Source organism: Anopheles moucheti, chromosome 3, assembly GCF_943734755.1.
Source record: "Anopheles moucheti chromosome 3, idAnoMoucSN_F20_07, whole genome shotgun sequence".
NCBI classification, from domain to species: domain Eukaryota; kingdom Metazoa; phylum Arthropoda; class Insecta; order Diptera; family Culicidae; genus Anopheles; species Anopheles moucheti.
Window position 1 is genome coordinate 84,696,690 of NC_069141.1, and position 25,498 is coordinate 84,722,187.

The 25,498-nt window shown below is 45.2% G+C and overlaps 12 protein-coding genes and 1 pseudogene across 14 annotated transcripts; 8 read left to right on the plus strand and 5 right to left on the minus strand.

Annotated features, from left to right (window-relative positions):
- Nucleotides 1-175: 175 nt before the first annotated feature.
- On the plus strand, nt 176-1,464 carry LOC128304417 (optineurin-like). 2 transcript variants are annotated; one of them, XM_053041606.1, is made up of 3 exons: nt 176-665; nt 745-1,076; nt 1,151-1,464. In XM_053041606.1, exons 1-3 carry the CDS (start codon nt 561-563, stop codon nt 1,335-1,337), a joined length of 624 nt encoding a protein of 207 aa, XP_052897566.1. In that variant the 5' UTR covers nt 176-560; the 3' UTR covers nt 1,338-1,464. The 2 variants fall into 2 exon arrangements, with proteins under 2 accessions (XP_052897566.1, XP_052897567.1); XM_053041607.1 differs by having other exon boundaries at nt 1,154-1,464.
- A 611-nt stretch (nt 1,465-2,075) lies between these two features.
- On the plus strand, nt 2,076-3,662 carry LOC128301262 (protein lin-7 homolog C). Its single transcript, XM_053037647.1, has 2 exons — nt 2,076-2,353; nt 2,439-3,662. Exons 1-2 carry the CDS (start codon nt 2,317-2,319, stop codon nt 2,993-2,995), a joined length of 594 nt encoding a protein of 197 aa, XP_052893607.1. The 5' UTR covers nt 2,076-2,316; the 3' UTR covers nt 2,996-3,662.
- Nucleotides 3,328-5,060, minus strand: LOC128301261 (actin-related protein 6). The gene is made up of 4 exons (XM_053037646.1): nt 4,956-5,060; nt 3,886-4,890; nt 3,657-3,826; nt 3,328-3,463 (listed from the first exon to the last, which is right to left on the minus strand). The coding sequence occupies exons 1-3, from the start codon at nt 5,033-5,035 to the stop codon at nt 3,697-3,699; spliced, it is 1,215 nt and encodes a 404-aa protein (XP_052893606.1). The 5' UTR covers nt 5,036-5,060; the 3' UTR covers nt 3,328-3,463; nt 3,657-3,696.
- A 343-nt stretch (nt 5,061-5,403) lies between these two features.
- On the plus strand, nt 5,404-9,427 carry LOC128300468 (nodal modulator 1). Its single transcript, XM_053036533.1, has 3 exons — nt 5,404-5,611; nt 5,721-6,276; nt 6,339-9,427. Exons 1-3 carry the CDS (start codon nt 5,475-5,477, stop codon nt 9,255-9,257), a joined length of 3,612 nt encoding a protein of 1,203 aa, XP_052892493.1. The 5' UTR covers nt 5,404-5,474; the 3' UTR covers nt 9,258-9,427.
- A 126-nt stretch (nt 9,428-9,553) lies between these two features.
- On the minus strand, nt 9,554-10,825 carry LOC128304895 (uncharacterized). The gene is made up of 4 exons (XM_053042138.1): nt 10,684-10,825; nt 10,149-10,614; nt 9,933-10,076; nt 9,554-9,863 (listed from the first exon to the last, which is right to left on the minus strand). Exons 1-4 carry the CDS (start codon nt 10,823-10,825, stop codon nt 9,554-9,556), a joined length of 1,062 nt encoding a protein of 353 aa, XP_052898098.1.
- Nucleotides 10,826-12,250: 1,425 nt separating this feature from the next.
- On the plus strand, nt 12,251-12,966 carry LOC128305079 (uncharacterized). The gene is made up of 2 exons (XM_053042368.1): nt 12,251-12,398; nt 12,458-12,966. Exons 1-2 carry the CDS (start codon nt 12,251-12,253, stop codon nt 12,964-12,966), a joined length of 657 nt encoding a protein of 218 aa, XP_052898328.1.
- Nucleotides 12,967-14,362: 1,396 nt separating this feature from the next.
- On the plus strand, nt 14,363-15,660 carry LOC128303066 (uncharacterized; annotated as a pseudogene).
- A 763-nt stretch (nt 15,661-16,423) lies between these two features.
- On the plus strand, nt 16,424-16,963 carry LOC128303067 (uncharacterized). Its single transcript, XM_053039920.1, has 3 exons — nt 16,424-16,556; nt 16,628-16,778; nt 16,843-16,963. Exons 1-3 carry the CDS (start codon nt 16,424-16,426, stop codon nt 16,961-16,963), a joined length of 405 nt encoding a protein of 134 aa, XP_052895880.1.
- A 355-nt stretch (nt 16,964-17,318) lies between these two features.
- On the minus strand, nt 17,319-18,126 carry LOC128303068 (uncharacterized). The gene is made up of 2 exons (XM_053039921.1): nt 17,982-18,126; nt 17,319-17,917 (listed from the first exon to the last, which is right to left on the minus strand). Exons 1-2 carry the CDS (start codon nt 18,124-18,126, stop codon nt 17,319-17,321), a joined length of 744 nt encoding a protein of 247 aa, XP_052895881.1.
- A 282-nt stretch (nt 18,127-18,408) lies between these two features.
- LOC128301235 (uncharacterized) lies at nt 18,409-18,881 on the plus strand. The gene is made up of 3 exons (XM_053037609.1): nt 18,409-18,532; nt 18,610-18,775; nt 18,832-18,881. The coding sequence occupies exons 1-3, from the start codon at nt 18,409-18,411 to the stop codon at nt 18,857-18,859; spliced, it is 318 nt and encodes a 105-aa protein (XP_052893569.1). The 3' UTR covers nt 18,860-18,881.
- Nucleotides 18,882-19,454: 573 nt separating this feature from the next.
- On the minus strand, nt 19,455-22,158 carry LOC128301234 (conserved oligomeric Golgi complex subunit 5). Of its 2 annotated transcripts, none has more exons than XM_053037607.1 (5): nt 22,065-22,158; nt 20,656-21,999; nt 20,399-20,587; nt 19,642-20,333; nt 19,455-19,569 (listed from the first exon to the last, which is right to left on the minus strand). In XM_053037607.1, the coding sequence occupies exons 1-4, from the start codon at nt 22,099-22,101 to the stop codon at nt 19,642-19,644; spliced, it is 2,262 nt and encodes a 753-aa protein (XP_052893567.1). In that variant the 5' UTR covers nt 22,102-22,158; the 3' UTR covers nt 19,455-19,569. The 2 variants fall into 2 exon arrangements, with proteins under 2 accessions (XP_052893567.1, XP_052893568.1); XM_053037608.1 differs by lacking the exon at nt 19,455-19,569 and adding an exon at nt 19,574-19,600.
- A 101-nt stretch (nt 22,159-22,259) lies between these two features.
- Nucleotides 22,260-22,755, plus strand: LOC128301863 (39S ribosomal protein L42, mitochondrial). The gene has a single exon (XM_053038515.1). The coding sequence runs from the start codon at nt 22,277-22,279 to the stop codon at nt 22,664-22,666; it is 390 nt and encodes a 129-aa protein (XP_052894475.1). The 5' UTR covers nt 22,260-22,276; the 3' UTR covers nt 22,667-22,755.
- On the minus strand, nt 22,731-24,345 carry LOC128301861 (cyclin-dependent kinase 10). The gene is made up of 5 exons (XM_053038514.1): nt 24,233-24,345; nt 24,062-24,162; nt 23,921-23,993; nt 23,024-23,854; nt 22,731-22,951 (listed from the first exon to the last, which is right to left on the minus strand). The coding sequence occupies exons 1-5, from the start codon at nt 24,240-24,242 to the stop codon at nt 22,761-22,763; spliced, it is 1,206 nt and encodes a 401-aa protein (XP_052894474.1). The 5' UTR covers nt 24,243-24,345; the 3' UTR covers nt 22,731-22,760.
- Nucleotides 24,346-25,498: the final 1,153 nt, after the last annotated feature.

A 25,498-nucleotide genomic window follows, 5' to 3' on the forward strand; every position in this document is an offset into this window, starting at 1 on the left:
ACGTCATAACCCAGTTGAAATGTACACACTGCGCCTAAATGTATGCAATAATTAATTGACACAATTTTTTATGGATACCTGTACCTCTATGCACAGTTACACTCTCTTTAGGACACATTTAGCAATTAAACAACAAACCTATGTGTGACCTCGCTCAGTATTAATGTACAACTGTCCTAGCTGCAGTTTAGTCTTGCTTGTTCTACGTCAATAATCGAACCAAATCACAGCTTATCACTCTGTTCGCCATGAAAAATAATCAAACGCTCGATAGGAGCTGGCCCTTTTGACCCCGTCCGGGCATCATTGTGATATATCGGCGCTTATCGGCGATTTGCAAACGAAACTGGCATTGGTGGGAGGGTGCCAAAAAGATAAGTTTGATCTTGGATTAACACAACACGCATGGAGTTTACGGTTTTGCTGTTCGGTTCGCGGCTCTAGCAAGGCAGAAGCTTCGACACATTTGAAGGAAACAAATCGAAACGCCTACTGAAGCAAATCGGGAATGTTGATTTCGTGATTTCGTTGCGGGCAGCTTGTTTAAAAGGTATTCAATAATGGACGAACTAAAGGACATTCTTCGCGAGTACGTCAAGCGCAACCAGATGCTGGAGAGCTCCAATGAGCAACTTCGTGAAAAGTTGCTTGAACAAGAAAAGTTGGTAAGCATTGTGTGAAATGAGTGCATTTCGAAAAATACCATTAAATCCCAAACTCCTTTCTATTTCCACTTAAACCCAGCACAAAATTTACATCGATGATTTGAGCAACATGAAGACGTGTTTGGGAGGTCTGCAGGATGCGCTCATGAAGTGTCGTGCAAACATTCTCAGCCACGAGATGATGGACAAATCGAGGATCATCGGTGGTGCACAAACAAGAAACGATCAACGAAATGGGACCACCATGGAGTTGGTGTCTCTACAAGCACAGCTGGAAGTATGTAAAACCGATTTAGCCGAGCAACGCAACGCCTATCAGGAGCTCTTGATCGAGAAGAACCGAATCACAGCCGAAATGCAAACACTGCTGCAGAAGAATCATCAACTATCGATGGACCACGCACAAAACAGGTATAAAGCTCACCTTTTTTGCATGTCCATAGCAAATGTGGATGTTAACACGAGGTGCTATATTTACTTTTTAGCAGAGTAAACCCATCATCACCTCGCCAAACCATTCGTGCGACGAAAACGGATGGAATGAAGCTGTACGGCACATCGCCGGGAGTCTTTGAACGGCAGATCGAACCTTGCCCTCACTGTAACAACGTATTCGGGGATTTTCTTACGCTGGAAACGCACATCAAAGATTGTCCGGGACTCGACTACTAATCGATATCGCGCACCGTGGTTAATTTGATAACACGACTGATTTGTGTTGTAGCTGTTTTGTTTTGCTTTTGCACCTTGTTTATCGCCTTATCGTCGGCAAACCAATAAACCGCTTTTGGGCTCTCTGTAAAAAAAAGGAAATGCGAAACATATGTTTCTATCATGAGCTGTGCGTGTATTCGGATGGATATAATTGTAGGATTCTTAATCAATCATTGCCTTAGCAATAGGATGCAGATGCATATGTGTTCAGACATTATTTCGTTGGTATTTATCGTTTTTGAAAGAAGCATCAATTGTTCAATTTTCTATTTGTGTGTTGCCGTGTTTTTATTTCAATTTATTCTAGAGTGGCTATGAATTTTAATGTAATAGATTAGGCTTGATTAAAGCCGCCACAAAAATACTGCTTTTTGCATACATTTGGGGGTCGGATATTTCAATTCAAATCCAATCAACAATAGCAAACAAAAAAAGGCGACACAATATACACCTTGTGCACTTGTTGATGCACAGTGGCATTGTCCCCGGCCACATATTTTTGCCACAATTCTGCCAACACCGGAGGTATTTCCAAATTTTAAATTAAATCAATAAAGAGCAGGCATATCAAATCTAAAAAGCCAATTTAAATAAATAATTCACAATAGCTTTCATCGGCAAAATGTCACAACAAATGGCCACCTGTGCTCACCCATCACATGTGCTAGTGTTGGTGTGCTTTCGTTCGCTGTTGGTCCTGGGTGCGGAACTGGGGAAAAATATTAACCCTGTATGCTATTCATAGAGTGCGCCCCCCAAAAAGTAAAAAGAGCTGCTTAAAATAATAATAAACACTACCAGCAAAGCAAAACGTGTACGTGCGATTTCCACGGCTAATAAAGGTTCCACATACGATATTTCGTGATCTATCGAACACCATCCGCTCGTGTATCGTGTGCAGTGTCGTCTTGAAGTTATAGATAAACAAATCAATAAAATGGCAAACGTATGCGAGCCCCTAACGCTGGCAAAAGGTAATGTGGAAGGTCAATATGTTGACCAGTCTCCCCGTCATTTGTCGGCAATCTATAATGCATGGTAATTCGCTTCCTTTCGCAGATGTAAAACGCTCGATTGAATTGTTGGAAAAGTTGCAAATGAGCGGCGAAGTGCCCGCCACCAAACTGGCAGCGCTGCAAAAAGTGCTGCAGAGTGACTTCCTGAACGCTGTGCGGGAAGTGTACGAGCACGTTTACGAAACGGTCGACATCCAGGGTTCGCTCGATGTGCGTGCGTCTGCTACGGCCAAGGCTACGATTGCAGCTTTCGCCGCCAGCGAAGGACACGCCCATCCGCGCGTCGTCGAGCTGCCCAAAACGGACGAAGGACTCGGGTTTAACGTGATGGGCGGCAAGGAGCAAAATTCGCCCATCTACATCTCGCGCATCATTCCCGGCGGTGTGGCCGATCGGCACGGAGGGCTTAAGCGTGGCGATCAGCTGCTCTCCGTAAATGGTGTGTCCGTCGAGGGTGAAAATCACGAAAAGGCCGTCGAGCTGCTGAAGCAAGCGGTTGGGTCGGTTAAGCTGGTTGTCCGCTATACGCCCAAGGTGTTGGAAGAGATGGAACTACGGTTCGACAAGCAGCGCGCTGCTCGAAGGCGCCAACAGTATTAAGTTCGCCATGGTGTGCTGCTCATCCGCAGGATCTGTGCAATGCTCTGCGTACACATATAGTTAGCAGTACCAGTCTCCCATTACACCGCTCCAAAATGTGTTGTGTGCGTGTTCATGTTATATGTGTTATATTTGTGTTCGGAACTGATTCTCATATTCTCCATCCTAATGTTCATTGTAAACGACACGTGTAATTGATAGAGAGTCTCGTATATCTGGCACATCCGTTTGTGGACCATTTCCACCAGCAGACAAAGCATTGTCATGTGTGCATTTTAATTTGTCTCAAACCGTGCGTAACTGGTGCCCACGAACGTGTAGAGCGCCATCTAACCTATCGTAACATACAACTGCATCGTATTATTCATCCCGTCTTTATCGTCGATGTTGGAATACACTGTGAAGACAAAACGGATTCGTTTTCCCGTTCGTAGGCGGGAAGCGTGCGGACGAATCGAGTGCGTTAGCCTTATTCCCCGTGGACGAAATGCATGTTTGTTAGAGCCACAACACAACAAAACCAGAGATTAGAAACAGTTCACATTACTATAATAATTGCACATCGTTTTTTCTAGCATGACAATTTCTGTTTTCATGACGTAGAGAGGACGATGTTTTTTTTATGTAACGGTAGGAATGTAATAAAGTAACTTCAGTTTACCTGATATATCATCCTGCTTGCGGTTGGTTTTCTTGCGCCGCTAGCTTTCGTACTTCTCCACCAGATGCCTTGTGCCGTACTCCTCGTACTGGTTGCGGCTCATGCACGATTTCATGAAGCTAAGCGACTGTGAATATTTTTTTCCACCATGCCAGGCATATGTGATAGGACTGCAATGGACGAAAACTATGAAACATACGGGAAAATACGCTGAAACGGGCCCACCTACTTTTCCGGTACTGTTACGTTAACTTCATATTCGTCGGGTGCTAAAGCACGGACGTCTCTTTCCACACGCGACTGCATGCCCGGAAACAGAGCACATCCTCCGCACACGACAATGTTTGCAAAAAGATGAGGACGTGTCTCTTCCGGACATAGGTTGATTGCATCCACTATCGCTTCCGGTACTCCCATCTGCTGTATTCCCACGTCTGATGGGTGAAACAGTATCTCCGGTATAACGAAACGCTCATTTCCTAGCTTCACCGTTTGCAGTTCTTCTCCAACATCCCCACCAGAAGCACCGTTTGGGTTGCGCAAAAATCCACGCCGAATCTGCGTATAATCCGGTAGCACGTATTCTTGCACGATCGTATTATCTGGGAACCGTTTACGCGCTATTCGCATGTCTTCGTTGAAATTCTGCGATACAAAGCAACTGTCCTCCTTTACCTGATTTATAACGTACGATTCATCCATCACGTTCAGTTGCCGATAGGAGATGATTTCCTTCAGATGATTCGTTAACACCTTTCCACCAACGTCAATGCGTCGTATCGCTTCCTTTACTTTGCTACCCTTCACAAAAGGGACGACGTGGGTAAAGCTGAATCCCATCTCTACCACCACACACGCCAGTGGTCTTTGATGTTCCTCGATTCCTTCGGTGTGCGTGAAATTGAAGGCCGCTAATTCTATCGCCGTAGATTTACAAACTGCATCGCAGTCGTACTCTTCGTACAGAATTTCCAGCATCGCTTCCTGGATTGATCCGAAATTAAACAGTGGTTCCGTGATGAGCAGTGGGGTCTCGGAAAATTGAACCGGACAGCAATCGGGACTGAATAAATAATCCCAAACCGTTTTCTGTACATCCCAGTTCACTAGATAGCCACGCTGAAAGCACAAAATATAAAATAGTCCTGAAGCGTCCCGGCATTCTTCTATTTGGTTTCCAATGAACGGCCGTCTTCTTTCCGATTTGGCTTTTGTGATACAGTTCAGAATGGTCCTGAAAAAGGAATACACGGTGAACAACATGGAAACTGAAACCGTGTAGTGAGTACTTTGACTTACTTAGGTTCCGAAGCATCGGATAAACCGAGTTTTGCATAAAATGCACCATTATCCAACACGAATGCGCTATTATCACCCATTTTACACTGAACTTTCCACGTTCGTTTACGTATGGCAGAGTACAACAAACCTAGCCGGCATCTGTTTGTTGTTCATACAGTAGTGAACAAACAGTGTGCACATGTGCAGTGTGAAAAGTCGTGGAAAATTTTTGGTAACGTGCATTTTATTTTTCTTTGGAATGCTATCAATTTGTGCAGCAAATTGCCAAAGGTGTTCCCGAAAACTTGTATCACATTTACCAAACTTTTTTGTGAACGGAAATCAAAATGTTTCTGACCTTCTGGCAACACTTCCACTGAGGAAAATTGACAAACAGATGACAACCACATCACACCTGTTCTGTCAGTCCGATCTTTGCAGTTCTCTTCATTCCATCGAGGAAAAAGGTGCGATTCCGAGTGGCACCGGGTTTTGCGGTCATTTTCATCCCAATTTATCACAAAACATCCGCAGAGAATGGTAAAATCTGCGGTGTTGGGATTAGCGTTCGTGCTGCTGTTTGGCTATTGCACAGCAGACGAAGTTTTCGGCTGCGGTGGCTTTGTGAAGAACGTTAACTCCGAGCTTGATCTGAGCAAAGTGGAGGTCGGACTGTAAGTCTTCCTATTTCGATTAATTTAATTAACGTGGGACACGGTTCCGAGGGGAGAGCGCATCCAGTGGATAGTATATTTGTCAATTATGTACATTTTTCCGTTCTAGATTCACACCCCAAGGCAGTTTAAAAATCAAAACGGAATGCTCTCCATCGAATGGGTATTACTTCATTCCGGTGTACGATAAGGGCAGCTATGTGTTGAAGGTGATACCACCACCCGGTTGGAGCTTCGAACCGGAACAGGTCGAGATCAAATTTGACGGCCAGACGGACGTGTGCAGCCAGGGCAAGGATGTGAATTTTCTCTTCAAAGGCTTCGGCATAACGGGGCGCGTTGAATTTCGTGGAACGTCCGAACCCGGGGCACGAAATGTACGCGTAGACCTAGTGGCCGAGGATGGCAGCAAAATCGGCCAAACGATCACGAACGGAAATGGTGTGTTTTCGTTCACTCCGATCAAACCGGGCCGGTACGTAGTGAAGGTGCAGCATCAGAAGTGGCACTTTGAGCATCCGGAGTACAAGGTAACGGTCGCTTCGGGCAACACTGAAATACCGGCAGGATCACTCGTAGTTTCGGGCTTCGACGTGGAAGGTAGCGTGTTTAGCGATGGACAACCGTTTGCGAACGTTGGCTTTTTGCTGTACAGTGCCAAGGATGTAAGTAAAGAACGTTAAGCTTTCATCATGGCATACTTAACTTACAACATTTTTCGTTGCAGCAAAAATCACTCGTCAAATGTTCTTCCGATAGCGTCCCATCAGTAGCAAACACGGGCAACAAAGCTTACGAATCGGCTCCACTCTGTTTTACGACTCCAAGCAAAACCACTGGCAGCTATCTATTTCCCGGTGTGTCCCGCGGCAAATATCTTATTCGTCCGCACTTTAGCGATAGCAAAATTAAGTTCCACATTCGTCCCGAAGCGGTGGAGCTTGTGGTTGGCAACGATGGTCTCCGGGTGAAGGAAAACTTCGAGGTGACAGGATTCAGTGTATCGGGTCGGGTATTGCGCTCACCCAACGGTCCAAGTGTTGCAAACGCGCGGGTAAAACTGAACGGTCGTGAAATCGCAATCACCGGTAAGGATGGTAGCTACACGCTGGAAAACATTCAACCGGCGACGTACACGATCCAAGTCCAAGCGGACGATCTACAGTTTAAGGATCACATAGTGAAAGTGTCGCTCGCCAATCCATCCCTACCGGACGTACTCGTGTCCGGCTTTAAGGTGTGCGGACAGGTCATTTCGAAGAAGGCACACCGTGTCGCGATCACGAAGAAGGCATCCACCATGATGGTGGAGGTGACCAGTCGTGAAGGTACCGGTGAGTGGTGTACGTTCCTTGAAAATGGACAATACACGGTGCAGGTGTTAACGAGCGATGAGGAGCACGCGAGCGGTATCCAATTCTTCCCCGTTACTCAAACGATCGAGGTAAACTATTCACCCGTGGAAGGAATCGTGTTTTCGCAGTTACGAGCCACGGTTAACGGGGAAGTGCGTTGTCTAACCAAGCGGGAATCATGTGGCGATCTGGCAGTGACATTGCAGGCTCTGGATAGCAACGGAAACGCGGTTGGTCAGGCAGTACAGGCACCGGTATCGGATGCGGGAGGATATACCTTCCAGAATGTACTGCCCGGTAGCTACGAAGTGAGTGTTCCAAGCTCAAAACTATGCTGGCAATCGAATACGGTCAAAATCAACATCAAAACCGCCAAGGAAACGGTACCGGACTTTGTGCAGACGGGCTATATAGTTTCGATTCTGTCTAGCCACGGTGCGACCATGGCTTACCGCTGGAAAGATGCGAAGGAGGAAAATGCTCCAAAAAAAGAGGAAGAGATCGTACTGACCGCTGGGATGAACATGTTCTGTGTGAAGCGTGCTGGAGCTTACGAAATGCGCTTGAGTGGTTGCCACCGGTTTGAGGATACAACTGCGACCGAGTTTAATACCGCCAGTTCATCCCCTATCTCCGTTAATGCCAAGAGCCATCGAAATTTGGTAAAGCTAGTAGCAGAAGAAAAGGAGCGTTACCGTGTGAAAGTACTGCGAGACGGTGAAACCACTGGGGAGTTTATAGACTTCGAACTAACTGATACACGCACCGATGGTGGGTTCGTGTATCGGAAGGAATTTTATCTCGAACGTGGCGAACGTATTACGCTGGTACCGCAAAGTGATATTATGCTGTTTAACCCAACCCAGCTGGTTGTGACGGGCGGTAGCGATTGCGCGGATGTCTCCAGTAAGTTAAAAGCTACCAAGGGTCTGCTCATTAACGGACGAACCGATCCACCGGTGAAGGATGCCACCATTACACTGATGTTCCCGAAGAACGCGGATCTCGCATCACAGGTAACTCAAACGAATGAGCGGGGCGAGTTTCGGTTTGGTCCGATCGATCCATCGCTAACCGTGGAACTGTCTGCCGAGAAGGAATCGTACGTATTTTCTGCATTCGACCGATCGAGCAATTCTTTCAGCGGTCACAAGTTGTGTGAAATTATCGTCACGGTGAAGGATGATGCCGGCAATCAGTTGTCGGGCGTACTGTTGTCTTTGTCCGGTGCGGAAAGCTATCGTAAAAATATGGTCACCGGGGATGATGGTACGATCAAGTTCCACTCGCTGTCGCCCAGCGAATACTACCTGCGAGCGATGATGAAGGAGTACGAGTTCCGGCCAAACTCGAAGCTGATTAAGGTACAGGAAGGAGCCACCGTGCAGGAGGAGCTCGTTGGCAAGCGGACTCAGTTCTCCATCTTCGGTTCGATAACTTCACTAAATGGAGAACCGTTCCCGAATGTAGCGGTTGAAGCGGTAACAGACGACACGTGCGGTAATGTGCTCGAGGAGGCAACGAGTGAATTCAATGGCCAGTATCGCATCCGCGGTTTAACGCCCGGTTGCCAGTATCGGGTACGTGTACGCACCGGTACGGGACCAACAGCAGCGATCGATCGTTCCATTCCACGCGAACGAGTGGTGTCGATCGAGAAGGCGGACACGCGTGACGTTAATCTGATCGCCATCAGTCCCCTGGCGTTTGTCGATGTGACTGTGCGTGTTGTCGCGTCTCAGAACGATCACTACAAGACGCTCAAAATTGCACTGTACAAAAAGGGAAGTGATTCTCCCGTTCATACACAGCGCATCGAATCGCCGCTAAATCCCAAGTCGAAGATTAACCCGGGCATTATGGTGTTCTTCCCGCGCATTCCATTCGATGGGAAGAGTTATCACATCGAGCTGACCTCCTCGCTGTCGGAGAAGAACTACCGGTACAGCTTATCGTCGGTGTCGTTCGTGGCGAACACGAGTAGCTTCTACGCGGAGTTGCCATTTGCACCGGAGTTAAGAACGGCCGAGGGTGATCTCAATCAAAGCTCGCTGTCAGCGATCATACTGATTGCGTTGATCGGGTTTGTGTTCTTTAAGCAGGAGCTTGCCTTTGAGCTGTTAAGCATGGCCTGGGCGAAGGTTGGCAACCTTGCTGGCGGTGCTATGAATCGACGATCGACGGGCAAGGAGCTGAAGAATGATGCCGGATACATCGATACGCGCGACATCGATGCCCTGGCATCAACCATCGATGGAATGAAGAAGAAGAAAACCAAAAAAGTGTCCTAAACAATGATTTCCCGCAAGTAGGGCAATATGCTAGGGAGAAACAAACACGGGTACAACGATCGGTAGAAGTATCCGCAGAAAAAAGACTCATTGTAATGAAATTGTAGAAGCGAGTTGTAGTTGAACCAGTTCTTTCGGGAAATAAAAAAACGTCCTGGTGCGTGGTAGTAAAACATACTTCCCGTTTTCATTTATTTTCTTACTCCGCTCGTTTACGCTGCAATAAATAAATAAATAGCTTAGCCTATGTACGACCTAATCAAACTGCTCTCAGCAAGGGGCTGAACAGCTGAAGATTAATTTCTTCGGAAGCGATTATTGCCGTTCTTGGGAAGCAGTATCAGCTTGCTCCTGGTTGGACTAATGGAAGGCATCGTTGTGGTTTCCAGCGGCGATCCGGTTGAATCAATTTCATTCTCTTGCATATTATCGTACCCGTTCGCATCTGGCGCAGGGTATTGCTGCTGTTCCATTATAGGACGAACAGGTCGACGGACGAACTTTTTTCGCTTCGGAACCTTACAGTCCTCGTAGATGCGGCCGCAGTCTTTGTAGCTGATAGCCCTTTCATCACCAACATCACGGTAGTTGTGGAACACATCGCGGCTTAAATGAGTTAGATCGTACGGTTGATTACACTTTTGACGCACCATTCCTCACGGCTGCTGAGCTTACCCAATGGCACGCGTTACGAACAGAAGGATCGGGTTCCTTCTTGCCTGGAAATCAAACTCGCACACGAATCGCTTTCGACAGACGTGTTGATTGACTCCCAGAAAGCGGAACGTCATATCGGTTAGAGTATCGGTCCAGTACATTCTGTAAGTAGTTTGTTTGATAGTTAAACAAGATAAAATCATTCTTAGCCAAAAAAGCGCCTCATTATCATACTCATTCTCGTCCAGATCGTCTTGATTAGCAACACTACCGCCTGTTGACTGACGACCCTCCACGTCACGCTTTCGCCGAGTTCCGGAATACTTTGAGTACGACGAGTACGAGGAAGAATCGCCCGTTGGTGGGAGATAAGCGTTCGAAGGTGGTCCGTAAGTAGGCGAAGGTACACCGTAGCTGGTGGACGGAGGCGCACTGTAGCTGCTGGACGGAGGTTCAAAGCTGGAGTATGGTTCTGGTCCGGGATAACTGGAGATGATGTCATGGCCTGTCGAATGGTAGCTGGTGTAGGGGCTCGAATCGAGGAACGGTGGCGGTGTTTCGCTAATGAACGATGAACCGAAAAATCCACCCGGAAATATTTTGTGCCCAAAGAAATAGATTCCAGCAAAAAAAAGGGCCACCAGTACAATCTTTGCCTTCACCAGCACCACCGTGGTGAGGGTGGACATGATCGGACCGACTGGATACGATGGATGGAGGAAGAGTGGTGAGAATTGTGATCACTTTTGTTGGTTGGCGAAAAACTTACGGGCTTTAAAGAAGAATTTGTAGAACCGCTTTCTTCGGCGGCCTTCATCAACCGATTTGGTGTTGGACTCTTGGACGAGTTCTTGTGCAGCAACCAGCAACAACATTGCTGCCATCAGTAGCAATTGCTTGAGGAAAGCCATGATCGTCACTGCACTTCACGCAACTCCGTCGTTTCTTAACACAATAGCAAGCGTTACGAATGGTTGATCCTTTTGAAAAAACACTCACACGAACGCACACATACACCCGCGTGTAACAGCACCCTTATTGTTGAGTTCACAATGGCACACACAGAAGAGGTCCCCGAGTGCGGTTATAGGAGCAAGCCTATAGCCGGCTTAGTAAACGCGTCCGGTTGTTACACTTCCTTTCTAGCACACGGATGTAGCACGAATGCGAACACTAGACCAAGGGTGGTCTTCATTTTATACGCAGGTTTAAATTTCTATTCCTCCACCCCGCTTCGTTGACGCAGCTGTCCAAAATATCGCGCGTCCCGCCAAAGACGACCGTAATAATTGAAGCTAATTCAACATGGATGCTGTTCCGGTTGGGCAGCGTGGTGCGTGCGGGAGGTAAGGAAAAAAAGGCAACGTAAATTCACTTTCTTTCTTGCTTCCGTTGGGTGGAAATGAGCGGAACACGATCCAAATTTAAACCATATTGGACCGAGTTCTCAAGATGGACAACGCATGGTGGAACACAGGCTGGAGATTTGATGGAAGGGGAGGTTTGGTGTTTGTGTCGCTAAATATGGATCAGCTGAGAATTCCCCAACTTAGTTCCGGTGTAGCGAGGTGCATCGAAGGGATTCTTCAGCAATCAAAGGAATGATTGTTTGCTGCTGTTGTACAAGTTGTATGAGGGTTCTTAGTCGAATTTATTAGAAAACATACTGGGTTTGGTGACCTCATTCGTAATAACTGGGTTGGGTTTTCTTTGACTCGAATAACGCATCGTCGGATATGTAAGATGCGAAATTTGGAGACATGGTCTAATTCTACGTTGCTATGGAGACGCTTCACTGTCACTGAAGATAATCTCCTCGCACACAGCTTAACAATATTTCGCCTTCAGACGGAACATTTGGTAAGAACTGTTTCACGCAATCGTGTTACGCAAGATGCGCGGAACTATTCTCTACTCGGCAGTTCCGGTAACCGGTACCGCTTTTCCACGTTACATAAGGTGCTAAACACCTGATGCACATGCCCGTAGACGTGCGTAGCAAGAAGAACGCTCAGCGTGATCCTCGATTAGAAAACATCAATCCGAAAGTGTCAACAGGGCCTGAAATGAAAGTGAATGTGCACCAACTTTCGCACAGATGCACTCCGGTGCTAACGATGCCCTAACGTTTTGTTGTTATCGTACAGCAACGTGGAGCGGGGATTCCTTGAGGAGGTAGTAGTGTTACTTTCATTCAACTTGCGACATTTAGCACATAAAGCGATGACGATCAGGTGGCTTCTCCGACGGGGCAGATGCGTTGCTTGAACCGGGCATGATCGATTGGAAGTGAAGCAACGGAATCGTTTCATTTCCAACCCATCTGCGGTACGGAAATGGAGCTATTTGTTTCAGCTGTTGTTTGTCTGCTTATTGTAACGTTCGCTTTAGTGGTCGGAGAGCCTGCAGAAGTAAGTTCTGATCCGTCTACCAATGCACTCGTGGAGGCCCGGTACGATCATTATGAAGACATCTTCCGATACTGTAAGTAGTGGGCAACCGCGTTGAACAGAGTCTGAGTAACAGCAAATACATCTCCCTAGGGTGGCCATGGTTCAGTGATCTAGCGACGGTCGTTGCCATAAAGCTAAAGATTGCAATCGTTTTGGTCGCGATGCACGTGTTCGGGGATGGTTACTATTGGTCCAAATGGACCACTGGCGGTTCAAGTGTCTTTGACAAGGGTCAGTTTGTACAGCATCCAGCCGAGTTTGGTTGGGGTCGACGGCGGAAACGTGAAGCAGCTGTTCGAACGGATGAGGAGACCAAGGACACGGATATGGCAGAGCTGATATTCGACAAACTGGACCTCAATGATGATGCATGTCGCAGGCGTGTCGTGTGTGAACTTTACCTGGAGGGAAAGCGAGTACCAGAAGTTTGGAGAGTTATGAGCGAGTCGGGCTACGAAGTGTTTCGTGCCTATCGTCCGAAAAGTACGGTGCTAAGTTCAGCCGAGTGTAGTAAACTTTACAACTGCAACCTCCATCAGATGAGACAAAAAAGTTCCCTAGGCGAAAACAACGAAGATGATTGGAGATGGCCACGTTAGTGGAACGGCATACACATGTGCATAGTTTGTAAGATATTTATTTTAGTGACTTAAGTGTACGGGGTACTATTAAAGTACTGTTTTGTTAGGCTGGGACTCAAGATGGCGGCGAGCAGGACCACTTTGAAAAACATCCATATTTGCGTGATGTAAACGAACACGAGCAAGTATTGAAGAACGGTTACTACATCTGTAAATAAAGAGGCAAATTAATTTTCACGTTTTTCAAATGTAATGCTTATGTACCTTACCGAAAAGTTTAGTACGTTGTTTGGCTGGTTGTTTGTGTATCGATATTTGAATGGCACTCGTTGTGTTTGTATCGGTAGTGTTGGTAGTATTATTTCCGTTCGTTGAAACTATACTCAACACCACCCACATTGTGCAGAGGCACAGTTTTAAGTACATTTTCAAGCAAACCACTTTTCGCAGGGGTAAAAGACCAAATGAGGAGCTCGGCTGGAACTCAACTCTATTCAAAGCGCTGTGCGATGCGTGCAAGTACGATTGCGTGACCCAAACAAAGGTAACTGCCGTTAAGAAAATGAAATTACTCGTTTTTGGCTATTGTGTCCAACACGTATGTTTATTAGACCCTGTAACCGTTGTTCTTTTTGACGTATAAGCTTAACCGAATACATAATTGCTCAAATCAACCGAAATTATCTATCGCCCTTTCCAGTCTATCTTTCCAATAAAGCTGCCAGTCTGGGAGTGAACTCCCGAGATCGAACTGACGATCCCAACCCGTTGAAGAATGATGATGACCAAACGCTGCAGGGTCTTCAAATATTATCGGTGAACTACAGCCGCGTTTTACCGGAAGAGCTTTAAACAGTACCACGATTACAAACACCGACAACCAAAATCCACCTTTAATGATCCACAATACGCTGTGTGCAATCCACCAGCGCCAAGCATATGGGTAAGCTGCAACATTCATCGCAATCGTTTAGTTGTAAGGCTGTTAATATATTTTCTTCCTCTACTTACGGCTGGAGTGTCTTCTTGGTTCAATTGAAGTATTCTCAAATGCGGTTACTAAATTGATACTTATGAGGTGTAGTAAGACAACAGTGTATAATCGGCTACTGATGCACATTGTACAGCTTGTGAAGGTGATATCGGGTCAAGGATCGCTTAGAAACTGTTCCAAACCTACAAAAGAGCCGATCAGATACTCCATGGAATGTTTACTTCACACAGAAAAAACACCCTAATTGGTTCCACTCTGGGAGGGGAGTTTTTCAGATCGACACTTTCGCCTTCGTGCGGAAACAGACCTAGGAGAGTAGTGCTAGGAGACAACTACCCTTATCAGTGAACGATCAGCGGCGGATGGTGCAACAAGTCCATCATGTTTATAGTCTCCCTACTCGTCGGATGTTTAGCGGCCATGTCTAGTGCAAATGACGACCCTTCAAAAGACTTCAATGCCACGAGTTTAGCTGTTTCTGGACGAGGTTATCACGGGTTTAATGAATATGGTAAACATTATATTTTTTTTTCAACCACAACAAATATTTAAATTCACTTTTTCTTGCTGCAGGATTTCCCGAGCTTGTATTTGGATCGCATGCGGCAGTCATTGCAGCTTTTACGTACTATATAGTGATATTCTTCAAAACGTTTCTTCTCATCCATTTTGCGCTGGTACGGCAGAGAGAAGCCGAGAATCAATGGAGCGCGAGAGCTTATCGTGATGATGGAAGGCATTTGTCCCACTACAAATATTAAGTGATTATTAAAATATTTATGGTTAAAATTATTTATGTAAAATACAAAGGTGATTTAAATAAGTAAGAATATACAAAATTTTTCTTCTCTGTATAAAGACAATGCTGCATTGAGTTGGGGTTTTGTTGGGGATATAACAAACGTTGTTTTATTTTCCACTTTTTCACCTATATTATTGAATTGTGAAGTTTAAAGTCGGTCAAAGGACATTTGATTCATTCAATTCATCCTTATCACACGCACCGTACGATAGTCCTTTCCTTCTTTTTGCTATTGCTACATCCCAACTAATTAGCACATATATTCTAAACATGCTCCTTCCATACCTTACCACAAAAAGGAATGAAAGTTCAAGTGCATGGTTGTGTTTGAGCCGATGTTTGGATCTCCCCATGGTTTGAGCAGTATCAGTCATAAATGAGCTGTTCCACCGGCAACAAGATGATGATTCGAATTGCTCTGCTGATCAGTTTGGTACTAGGCTTATGTTGTACTACGAACGCACGAAACCATCATCAACGTGTAGAACCTTTAAAGTATAGTTATGGAATATGTAAGTATTACTCAAGCCACAAAATATTATTTAACTTATACTAATAACAAATAATCTCATTCTAACAGACGCTCCTACTGGATGGACGGTGGCGCTATACATTTGGTACATCGTAAAGTTGGGCTTTATTTTAGGGGCTCTTCTGCTACTGCTCTTCGCCAAAAAGTGGAACACTCAAAGGGAACCTATCATATTTGAAAGTGGACCGGAATATTTGTGAGTAAATGCGTTCTAATAGGGAGGGCTTTACAACGAGCAATTATCATTTCAATTTCATTCCCAAAAGCCATCATCGTTCGTTGGACACTTTGGAACACAATCTTTTCCGGCAGAGAGCAAGAAGAGACGTGAACCTTTACTGGAATGATCGGCTGGATGCAATGGGAACAATGTTACGACGGTGAACTAGCATAGTGTTAGGATAAGATACACTTTAGTGGTAGTAATTTATAATAAATCCTCTGAATAAAAATAAAATTTATATCAAACCTCCAATTTAAAGTCTGTTTATGATATATTACAGTTTACATAGCCCTGTTGCTCTTCGCCAGAGATCTTTAAAGATTGATTACTCCATGACTTGATCCATCCGTAACAGAATTCTGGTCTGGGTTATGTGGGACAGTGTCCGGTTAAAATTTGATGCGATACCCGAAATGACGAGAATTAGCAAACGATGCTTCTTTAAATAAGATCAGATTGATCATGTGACTAATTATACTGTGTTAAATGAAGATCATCATTTTATACACTATATTGTAACTTTTCCATCTCAAAAACCTAGAGAAACCTCAATTTCTGAATCTGACTAATTTCTGATTCAATTTCTCGAAATAGACATTATTTAACCTTTCACTCAATAAATCATCATTAAAATTCACAGAACAGTGCGTGACGAAATGGCGATAATGAAAGCGAAAACAGATCACAATTTGATGCAAAACTTCCGGTCAACAACCGGAAGCAATCATCACTTCACTTTCTTCGTCTGTTCGAGCGTTGGCGTGAATTGATCACGATCGTTTATCACCATTTACAACGCACACCGGAACGCTCCTCAACCGGATGATATCGGTGTGATTTTCACTAGCCAAAGTCATAAATAATCCTTCCGCTTCCGTTGACAGAACTGTTTCCCTTTCTCAGTAGCAATATCCTAGGAACACCATGCCAATAAATGTGACATCGATCAGATGGTGGCGATTGTTTGCTATCTGTCTGGTAGTGATACTTTCGATGGAGCTCTGTACCGGACAGCGTGTGCGTCGTCGTCATCCACATTATCCTAAGTTTGAAATACGTAAGTGAGTTTCAGTTACACATTTTGCTTTAGAGTGATCGTCTGCCATATCACTGTTATCATTGTTTCAGTATGGCCACTACACTGGGTTAGTGCGGCGTACGTTTGGGGCTTCCTGAAACTGGGCGCCATTTTTGCCGGATTAATGCTGCTGTTTGTCGCTCGCCATTTAGTGTGGAGTAACAGTCAATCCTACTACGTCGATCACGACACTCCTGTCTAGTGAGTTAGTTAGTGAAACAAATTAGACAGTTTCATGCAGCAGTATTTTCCTTTTCCCCTTTAGTCACTTTAGGAGCTTCAACACTGAAATGTGGGATGCGATGGACGGCGGCACCAGGAACGATAAGATACTTTACTGGACTGACAAAATTGAAAAGGCTGTAGAACAGTTTGGAGAAGTGTAACGAATTTATATTGGAATAAAATGTGTATATAAATAATACAACCGGCTTCCAGTACCGATTTTTGCATTTATAGATGTTTAAAAATAGAAAATAGTTATACGGTCTGGCTGTTCCTCCGGAAAAAAACAGTTAACATAAATGAGAAATGTAGGACAAGTCAATATTTGTAACAATAATATAATAAGATTATGAATTGAAATGTATAACTTAGGAATACAAAACGTAATATGATCTATTATAAACGGAGTAACAAAACACAAATTTAACAATGTATAATTTATTTTTTTTTATTTCCTAATTCTAAAATAAATAAAATCTTAATAAATAACCTTCCACAACTCTGCATTAGGTTTCCCTATCGCTGTTGTTCCTGATTTGCCACAGCTTCATCATAATCATCGATCGATCCTTGCATTGGACCATCGAAAACGTTCATCGTTATTGAACTTCCTTGCGCTTTACACTTGCCGTACAGCTCAGCACACTGTTCGATGCTTTCGGCCGAAACATCATCCGGTGATCGATACTTCCGGAAGATATCCACACCCAACATACGCGTGCCCAGCTTCAACAGGTAGTCATCCTTCGCCCTAACGTCCACCTCACAAACGAACCGTTTACGACAATCTGTCGTATGGACTCCGAGAAAACTGAACGCCAGATCCGTGATCATGTCGGTCAGGAATAGATCGGATTCTTCGCCCGGCTGTGTTGTTACCTGCCGGATCGAGCGTCTACGGTGCGGAGGTTTGTCCCAAATGATTTCCTCGTGGTGAGCGTGATCGTGGTCGTGGTAGTACGGTACAGACTCGCGCAGAATAATCGGTGCACAGCCATGTTTGGCGGGGAATCCTTTAAAGAACGCCCAGATCATGATGATACCGAGCCAAAACGCACCTTTCACGACCGCTATCACAAACGCAGCAATGCCCCAGCCCCATCCGAAGGGATACACTGTAAGAAGAGCAATAGTTTATTTGAAGCCATGCGTTGCACTTGTACAATTACAACTACTTACCACCATAATGAAAAGGACCTCGTTGTCTCCCCGCTTCAACGTCACTACCAGCACTGGATTCCTTTTCTATCAACGGGGAACTTTGAACTTCTGCTACTACCGCTAATACAAGTGCCAACAGTACTATTAAACGTTCTGTAGTCATTTCTTCCTGCTGTTATCTCAACCGACACGCAACCACTAATCAAACGTCCGGTGTAATATCGGTGGGTCTTTTATAAGTACTCCACTGTGGTGGGTAACTTCTGCTGCACGACAATCTACGCCTTCCTAATTGGAAGTGTTAATTGAGCCGGACACTTTCAGTTTCTTTGATGCTTCTAAAGTCGCATAACTCAGCGCAGTATATATGAGGTGATCTGGCAGCTGGCTCGGGTTTGTTCCGTGGTGTATTTGGTGCGGACAATAGGATAGGTTGGGCAAAGCGATGAAACTATCACTTTTGATGCTGGGAACTTTGCTTGGTTCGTGTGCCGTACTGGTATACGGTGGTGAGGACGAAAGTGATACGGCGCTTACAGCAAGAGAGTCAAACTACTACGATAATATGTGTAATGTGCAGAAGCAGTAACAGCGGTCCAGTGTTTGTTAGGGAGTCTATTTACGTGACTATCCTCCTATATTCCAGGGTATCGATTTTGGACGTTTCCGGTTACGATGGCCATAAAGGCAAAGGTGGTAGCGTGGCTTTTGTTCATTACATACTTCAGTACGATCATGCAAGCGATCGTTTATCAGCGATCTGAACCACAACTCCCTGAGATCTATTCTGTCCCGGCCCACACCGATTGGGGGTGAGTTGTAGTAAAGTTTGAAAAGCTGGTAAAGTAACAGAATGTTTCTTCTACAGGCACTCGTCGTTTACAAGCTGGGGTTGAACAAGTGGAGGGCGAATCACTGGAGCCGCAAAATGGCAAGACTGAACCTTTTAACTGTACTTATTTAAACGAAATAAAATAATTCCTATTTATTTGTCCCACGATCCTTTCTCTAACATTGTGTTGCGTTTGTACCTTTTCGTTACGTACTTCATCATAAATGTAATGTTGATGTGCAGTTGTGTTTATTTGGCACCTTTCGCTGGATGCGAAACAATTATCACGCGAGCGAGGTGTATTGCCACGAGGGAAAGGGTTCCACAAGTAGCTTTCCTGTTATGGATGGATCAGAATAAACCCTCAGTATTTTTACACTTGCACATTGCTCGGTCGTGTTCCGAAATAAGGCAAAGATGCTGCTGAAGCTATTTTTACTGTTAGTTTTAGGCGATTGTTATAACGCCACAATACACGACGGATGTAACACTACTGCCGTATTATCAGCGGGACGCTTCTCTGTCCGATCCGGAGATTATTTTAACGATGTTGGTAAGAAATAATTAGTTCTGAAGCGAATGGGGAATTTGGTTTCAAATGTTGTTACATTTACAGGATTTTTTGCACAAATCACCTCCTTCGAAGTGTTCGTAATATTGGCGTTTATAGCTAAGATATGGATATTTCTAAAGACGTACCTGATCTATGCGCTTGCTGTGACTCGTACCAAATCTTCTGCCAGACAGCTTTCGGATAGTGTTCAAGCTGAAATACTGTATGCATCCGTTCAAACGTTACGTGACTCTTTAATGGAATAAAATACAAATACGAATCGTACATCTTACCTAGTTCAAGTGTTTCGCAACATTTTCCAAGTAGCCCGTGATGATCGGATAAACGGGATCGTATTGCGTGATGTTCTTCTGTCGAATCACCGAACGGTACTTCTGGAGCGCTCCCGTTATTAGCTCCAATCGTTCCCTTTCCGCGGAATGGCTTTCCAGCCATTGCAGCAGCTTCTCATTGCCCCAACCGGCGGTCACGTGTGGACTTGCCATATCATTGCCAGCGTGTCCGAACAGCATAAACAGTACAATGTACGGCGGTACAACTCCACCCTCTTCGGCCGTCTGCTCAACCAGCTCCTGGGGTGTGGCGGTAAACAGTGAAGCGATCGCACGCAGCAAACGGAAACTTTTCCCCAGCGAGGAAAGATCCGGTACGATCGGTTTCAGTGCACCCTCGAGATGGTGACAGTCGGCTTTGAGCCGTTGCCGACCAGCGAAGGAAATTGGCCGAATTGTGGCCAAATTTTGTACAAACAGTTCAATACACCGGATGGCTAGGTTACGGCCGGCTTCTTCGATCACTACGCGATCGTTGAACGGTAAAACATGCGTGTTCCAGGAGCGAACGATAAAATCCTGCAGTTCTTTCATGTACAGCGACGGACCAGTGGTGGAAATGTTGCTCGAATTCAGGCCAGGTTCACGGTGCATAGAAAGAAGGATTACGTTGACCGCGGAATGGATGGAAGCTGATAGGAAGAAAATATATATTTAAAACTACTGTTCTGCGGTATGAGACAGAAAATAACCTTACCGATCAGTGGTTGTAAAATAGCCATTGTTATAGTCTTGCCTTCAACGAGACTGGACGTTAATCGTTTCGATGCATCCAGGGCAGAGAACTTCGTTCCCAAATTCGACACCAACCGGTTGATAGCTTCATGGTGATAGTAGATCACATTTGCCAGTGTAATGTTCTGCGACTGCGATACGTTTGGATTGTCTGAAGGGAAGAAAAGAAAAATTGTTTATGAAAAGTATCACCAAACAGCAATGACGATATTATCTCACCAAACACTTGCTGTGTTTCCGAACCAAGCTTAACGTTGCGTTCGATTTTATTCCACAGATCCTTGTTCGAAACACACAGCACACCTGTCACTAGTCCGATCAGGCGCGGATCAACGATGGCCGCATTTAGTTCGGCCGATGCAACACGCACCAGTGCGTCGATTACTTCTTGGTTCGGAAAATCGATATCCGCCAGTGCGACCTTAAAGTTGTTGGCACACTTTTCCAGATAGCCAGCCTCCAGTGAACCGAAAACCTTCTCGCTAAACGTGAAATGTTGATCAATTTTTGTTTCCAAACCACGGGCAAGTGAAAGCAGTTTCGGGAGGCCCTGTTGAAGTGTCTGCATCACGTGGGATTGCGCCGATTTGAACGAACTCAACAACTGTTTCTCCAGATTGCCCCAAAATTTGCGATCAAACTCTTTCGCCAGCGTGTACTCGTCTCCAAGCGGCAACTCGAGAAGACACTTCTGCAGGAACAGTACCTGTGTGCAGTGACCGTATAATTCGTCGAGAAACAACCATTCTAATGCTTGCCAGAGTTTCGTGCGAAAGTTGGAAGAATTGGTAAGGGTCGGTGCTTTTCCGGGTGCTTTCAGTTGGCGTGATTCGTGCCGTTCCTTGGCCGGCGACGATGCGCCCGTTTTGCGAAGCTTAGCTACATCTGTTCCGGCGAAAGATTCTTTTACCGCATCCTTTAGATAATTGCTGAACGTTTCTAGCACGTTGTTAAGGCATTTGGGTAAAATTTTCAGATTGTGGAAAATACGTACGCATACACCGACCTGGTCGGGTTTGTTTTTTAGTATCCCTTCGAAAAGATCCCGGTTCGCTACCTTTAAAAGTCGTTGTTTCGCTTTCTTCACGGTGCTTATCTCCTCACGAAGAAAGTCTATCTTTGTAAGATCCACATCTTCCATTAATCCCTCCAGCTCGTTCACGATGCTTGCCTGCTCCGCAAGGTCAGCCGTATTGTCTAGCTCCTTGTGCACCTGCAGGAATCGGCCACATTGCCGTAATACATGGGATGCCTCGTGCAATCGTCCCAACACCTTGGTTTGTGTTTCGAGCATGTCGTACGGAACGGTAATCTGCCGGCGTAACCGTTCGGCACCGAAGCGAAGTGTTTCGATGTGACTCGAAATGGATTCTATTGATGCGTTTAGTGTTCCAGCGTGTTTGGCTTGCGATAGAAGTGCACCGTATTGCTCGCGAACTTGCTTCTGAAGCGCACTGGACAGTTGCTCTATACCTTCCGATAGTTTGGTGATTTGATCGCTGATGGCCACTGTTAGCTGCAGCTCCGGGCTGGGCTTGTCGGCGAGGAAGTTTTTATAAAACTCTATAACGAGAAGGGAAGCAAACAATTCAGTTTTAGCGCATGGGGTAACGGGTAGTTAAACTTACCATCCTGCTCAATTTTGTCGCACAATTCGTCGGTCATTCTGGGGAACTTTTGGTGATAATATTGCCACAACAATAGATGACGTGAACTATTTTTCTGTTTATTTACAACGAAACAAACGTCACAAACATCTGAGCGGATATTGTTCCTCTGGCAACCCTGCCGTTGAGCGTTGACGTTTCTCGATCACACACGTTTGTCAACAAACCGCGCCATGGCGTTCCTGGCACGAATTTTCCGCCGGGGAAATCACTTCGTTACCCTGAAACAGTACGAAAACGTTCAAGTGGCTCGTGGCAATCCTCAAGATCTTGTACAGAAGGTAACCGTAGCCGAAGGAGGCAACTGTTTCGTAGCTTGGCATCCGAAGCCGGACTTTCCGTACGAGTTCAGCAAACCGATTGAAGTAGCTGTACCGGAGCCGAGCGTAAACCTGGTCCGGGATGACATAATCAACAGCAGCCGAGGAGCGCTGAAAGCAAAGCATCCCGATTTTGTGCGTCAAGAATTGAGCAAAGTAACATTCACGACAAAACACCGGTGGTTCCCGAGGGCACGTGATAAGCGAGCGAAAAAGACTCCGATGGATCGACCATACCTGTAGAGGGTGATGCATTTGCCGGCATTTGTCTGCTTTCTCCCAAAACGTTAGTATAATAAAAGTGAAATCAGTCAAGTAGAGTGTATTCTCATTTACGCTAATCAAAGCGTCGTTTCTTAATAAATGAACCGAGTAAATCCGAAATAGTAACAGACTGGCCTGCATCGAATGGAGCCTTGCTATTTGAAAGGGTACTGGTGCGTTTGCGCGGATCTTCCGGCTTGGTTGGGGTTGTTTTCTTCATATCTCTATGATGAGGAAACGTTGGCATCAGTTTCGGATCGCAGGCTGCAAAAATGATAAGGTATTAATGCTTATTTAGATACTACTAACGCTCATTTTTTTTAAGACGTTACTTACGGAGTGGTGGTTCCACCAAGTATGTGCTAAGCAGACATTGTCGGGCCGAAGCACGACACTGCGGGTTGTACATGAACAAACTGTTCAGCAGATCGTACCCACTCGACGATAGGAAGGGAAATTTGCTCTTCAGATTGTTATAGGGCTGTTCTTTGAGCGTGAAGTTTTGCACCAACGGTAAGCTGTCGAAGTCTGGCCAAATACTCGTCGTCGGTGTGCCGAGCAGGTTAATGATGTGCTCGATCTGTGAGATTTCACTCGTACCGGGCAACAGCGGTTTGTGAATCAACAGTTCACCCAGAATGCAACCCGTTGCCCACATGTCTACGGCAGTGCTCTGCGTTTTGGCACCAAAGAGTAACTCTGGGGGACGGTACCAGAGCGTTACCAGGCCTGGTGTCATCGGCTTGGTGGAGTCGCTCAAGTAGCGTGCCAAACCGAAATCGGCTATTTTCAGGCATCCGGTGTCCGTGAGTAGCAGATTTGACACCTTTAAATCTCTGTGTACGATGTACTGCGAGTGTAGGTACTTTAAACCTTTCAGCAGCTGTAATATGATGCACTTGACTTGCGATTCCGTGAACGGTGTTTCCATGTTGTCGAGCAGCGAGGCAAGGTCCTGTTCACAAAATTCCATTACGAGAAAGATACTTTCGAGACTGTTGCCGACTACCACCTCCTTTAACCGGACGATGTTTTCGTGGTTACAATTTTTCAGAATCTGAATCTCACGCAATCCGCTTATAGGGAATCCATCTTTGAAGATGTCTTGATCGATCCGTACTTTCTTAAGGGCTACAATTTCATTTGAAACAGAATCGCGGGCACGAACTAGAACGTAAAAGTGGAAAGATCAGTTTATATATGCATTCTGTGTGTACACTGTTTACAACTTACAAACAATTCCGTACGTGCCTTCGCCGACCCGGTTCAATTTCTGGAACGACGATACGTAACGACACTTTCCATACTGAAATATTCAACAATTTGAATGTTATCTCACTTGGGATGCAGTGGCATTACAATGCTTTAACTTACCACATCTTGTGGACGAATTTCTACATACTCTTTGTTGAGAAAATTCATTAGCATCCCTTTGCGCTGAACAGGACGATTGGGGTCGCGGTAATCTGCATAGTCTGGAGATGGGAAAACATGCTACCTTTATTAGTCGCTTTCTAGCATACATGATTAAACACAAGCACGCACCTGAAGCCATTATCAATCGAAAAGGACGATTGTTTTCCGCGTTTTTGTAGTAAGTTTTACTTCCCAAGCCGGCTAAACAGAACAAAACAAACGAATAAACAAAACATACGCATCTCGCTTGACATTTCAGCGAAAGCGCAAAAGCCACATTCGTAGACAGTTTATTGGTGTCCTTTTTTATTGACAAAATACTTAAATGGAAGGTTTATTGAAATAAGAAAACTAGAAGAATTTGATCTTCAGTTAAAAAAATTACAAGACAGTAAAAATGTGATTTTAAATGGTACCGACAAGGGCTTAATTTAGCGCGACTAAACCACCGTGAAATGGCTGCACGCAGCATCGCTTTCAATTTGGCTGCGTACGTGAGGGGTTGCTTCCCAAGTCTCAGAAGAGCGAGAAGGCACGAAAAGCACAACAGGGGTAGGAAAAATATTTCAGAGTTTGTAGGGTCAAACAGTGTGAAACGCAGCGAAGTGCCAGTCTGAACACGACCGGTCCGGTCCAAAATCCCATCCGAACCAATCCTCTGTACGCAGGACAGACTATCCGGATACGGGTACATAAAATCAAGGAAAACCAGAAACGTTCTGGAAAGCTGAAATGGCCCAGACCTCCGGAGTTTGTTGTGCCAATGAACAAGAAGATTGAGGGCGAAGGTTCGTCACAAAGGTTTACGAGAGCTTATTTTTTAGAGCATAGAGTAGAATGGTTTCAATTAAGGGACACCATGCAGAGATGATGAACGTTTTGAAACCCGTACCACCATACGAACACCACATGGCAAAACCCAGTTAGAAAAAGTTTTCTTTACGGCTGAGGGGATTTTTGAGAAGCGTTTAAAGAAATTAAACATAAAATTTACGGTCCAAACAAGCGACCACTCGGGAAAGAAGAAGGTTCGACCTAAGCAAACTGAATTAGCTTGAACTGTATTCTTCGTGGCGAAAATGTTGTTCCTCAACCGAATGAAACTCTTCTGGAGGATGAAGGCGAACCATGGAAAGTAAAGCAGGGATGGTAGATATGTTTTGTGTGTGTACTGCGCGAGGACTAGTTCTTTAGAGATCCCCTGTACCTGGTGTATACCTTTCAAGCGAACTGATTTTCTACACTAATCCCCGGATCATTGAATGTTGTTTGTTTGTCTACGCCAACAGAGCGAGCAACACGCAGCACGTGACAACCCGTGTCTCCAAGTGATGGGTTTCATCGAAGGGATAGCATGTTTTTTTATATGTTTATCAAATGTCCCGGTAACCGGTA

Excerpts from the sequence above, each read along its gene's own strand:
- LOC128304417 (XM_053041606.1), top strand. The coding sequence starts at position 561 with ATGGACGAACTAAAGGACATTCTTCGCGAGTACGTCAAGCGCAACCAG. Across the intron at positions 666-744 it reads TGCTTGAACAAGAAAAGTTG|CACAAAATTTACATCGATGA; the intron begins GTAAGCATTGTG and ends ACTTAAACCCAG. Across the intron at positions 1,077-1,150 it reads ATGGACCACGCACAAAACAG|CAGAGTAAACCCATCATCAC; the intron begins GTATAAAGCTCA and ends TTTACTTTTTAG.
- LOC128301262 (XM_053037647.1), top strand. The coding sequence starts at position 2,317 with ATGGCAAACGTATGCGAGCCCCTAACGCTGGCAAAAG. Across the intron at positions 2,354-2,438 it reads GCCCCTAACGCTGGCAAAAG|ATGTAAAACGCTCGATTGAA; the intron begins GTAATGTGGAAG and ends TTCCTTTCGCAG.
- LOC128301261 (XM_053037646.1), bottom strand. The coding sequence starts at position 5,035 with ATGGGTGATAATAGCGCATTCGTGTTGGATAATGGTGCATTTTATGCA. Across the intron at positions 4,891-4,955 it reads TCCGATGCTTCGGAACCTAA|GACCATTCTGAACTGTATCA; the intron begins GTAAGTCAAAGT and ends TTCCTTTTTCAG. Across the intron at positions 3,827-3,885 it reads AACGTAACAGTACCGGAAAA|TCCTATCACATATGCCTGGC; the intron begins GTAGGTGGGCCC and ends CGTCCATTGCAG.
- LOC128300468 (XM_053036533.1), top strand. The coding sequence starts at position 5,475 with ATGGTAAAATCTGCGGTGTTGGGATTAGCGTTCGTGCTGCTGTTTGGC. Across the intron at positions 5,612-5,720 it reads AGCAAAGTGGAGGTCGGACT|ATTCACACCCCAAGGCAGTT; the intron begins GTAAGTCTTCCT and ends TTTCCGTTCTAG. Across the intron at positions 6,277-6,338 it reads TGCTGTACAGTGCCAAGGAT|CAAAAATCACTCGTCAAATG; the intron begins GTAAGTAAAGAA and ends TTTTCGTTGCAG.
- LOC128304895 (XM_053042138.1), bottom strand. The coding sequence starts at position 10,825 with ATGGCTTTCCTCAAGCAATTGCTACTGATGGCAGCAATGTTGTTGCTG. Across the intron at positions 10,077-10,148 it reads GACGATCTGGACGAGAATGA|AATGTACTGGACCGATACTC; the intron begins GTATGATAATGA and ends AACTACTTACAG. Across the intron at positions 9,864-9,932 it reads TTCGTAACGCGTGCCATTGG|CCGCGATGTGTTCCACAACT; the intron begins GTAAGCTCAGCA and ends AACTCATTTAAG.
- LOC128305079 (XM_053042368.1), top strand. The coding sequence starts at position 12,251 with ATGGAGCTATTTGTTTCAGCTGTTGTTTGTCTGCTTATTGTAACGTTC. Across the intron at positions 12,399-12,457 it reads TGAAGACATCTTCCGATACT|GGTGGCCATGGTTCAGTGAT; the intron begins GTAAGTAGTGGG and ends ACATCTCCCTAG.
- LOC128303067 (XM_053039920.1), top strand. The coding sequence starts at position 16,424 with ATGCCAATAAATGTGACATCGATCAGATGGTGGCGATTGTTTGCTATC. Across the intron at positions 16,557-16,627 it reads TTATCCTAAGTTTGAAATAC|TATGGCCACTACACTGGGTT; the intron begins GTAAGTGAGTTT and ends TCATTGTTTCAG. Across the intron at positions 16,779-16,842 it reads GATCACGACACTCCTGTCTA|TCACTTTAGGAGCTTCAACA; the intron begins GTGAGTTAGTTA and ends TTTCCCCTTTAG.
- LOC128303068 (XM_053039921.1), bottom strand. The coding sequence starts at position 18,126 with ATGACTACAGAACGTTTAATAGTACTGTTGGCACTTGTATTAGCGGTA. Across the intron at positions 17,918-17,981 it reads AGGTCCTTTTCATTATGGTG|TGTATCCCTTCGGATGGGGC; the intron begins GTAAGTAGTTGT and ends CTCTTCTTACAG.
- LOC128301235 (XM_053037609.1), top strand. The coding sequence starts at position 18,409 with ATGAAACTATCACTTTTGATGCTGGGAACTTTGCTTGGTTCGTGTGCC. Across the intron at positions 18,533-18,609 it reads AAACTACTACGATAATATGT|GGTATCGATTTTGGACGTTT; the intron begins GTAATGTGCAGA and ends CCTATATTCCAG. Across the intron at positions 18,776-18,831 it reads CCGGCCCACACCGATTGGGG|GCACTCGTCGTTTACAAGCT; the intron begins GTGAGTTGTAGT and ends TTTCTTCTACAG.
- LOC128301234 (XM_053037607.1), bottom strand. The coding sequence starts at position 22,101 with ATGACCGACGAATTGTGCGACAAAATTGAGCAGGATG. Across the intron at positions 20,588-20,655 it reads GGAAACACAGCAAGTGTTTG|ACAATCCAAACGTATCGCAG; the intron begins GTGAGATAATAT and ends TCTTCCCTTCAG. Across the intron at positions 20,334-20,398 it reads TATTTTACAACCACTGATCG|CTTCCATCCATTCCGCGGTC; the intron begins GTAAGGTTATTT and ends TCTTCCTATCAG.
- LOC128301863 (XM_053038515.1), top strand. The coding sequence starts at position 22,277 with ATGGCGTTCCTGGCACGAATTTTCCGCCGGGGAAATCACTTCGTTACC.
- LOC128301861 (XM_053038514.1), bottom strand. Across the intron at positions 23,994-24,061 it reads AAATTCGTCCACAAGATGTG|TATGGAAAGTGTCGTTACGT; the intron begins GTAAGTTAAAGC and ends TGAATATTTCAG. Across the intron at positions 23,855-23,920 it reads AGGCACGTACGGAATTGTTT|TTCGTGCCCGCGATTCTGTT; the intron begins GTAAGTTGTAAA and ends TTTACGTTCTAG.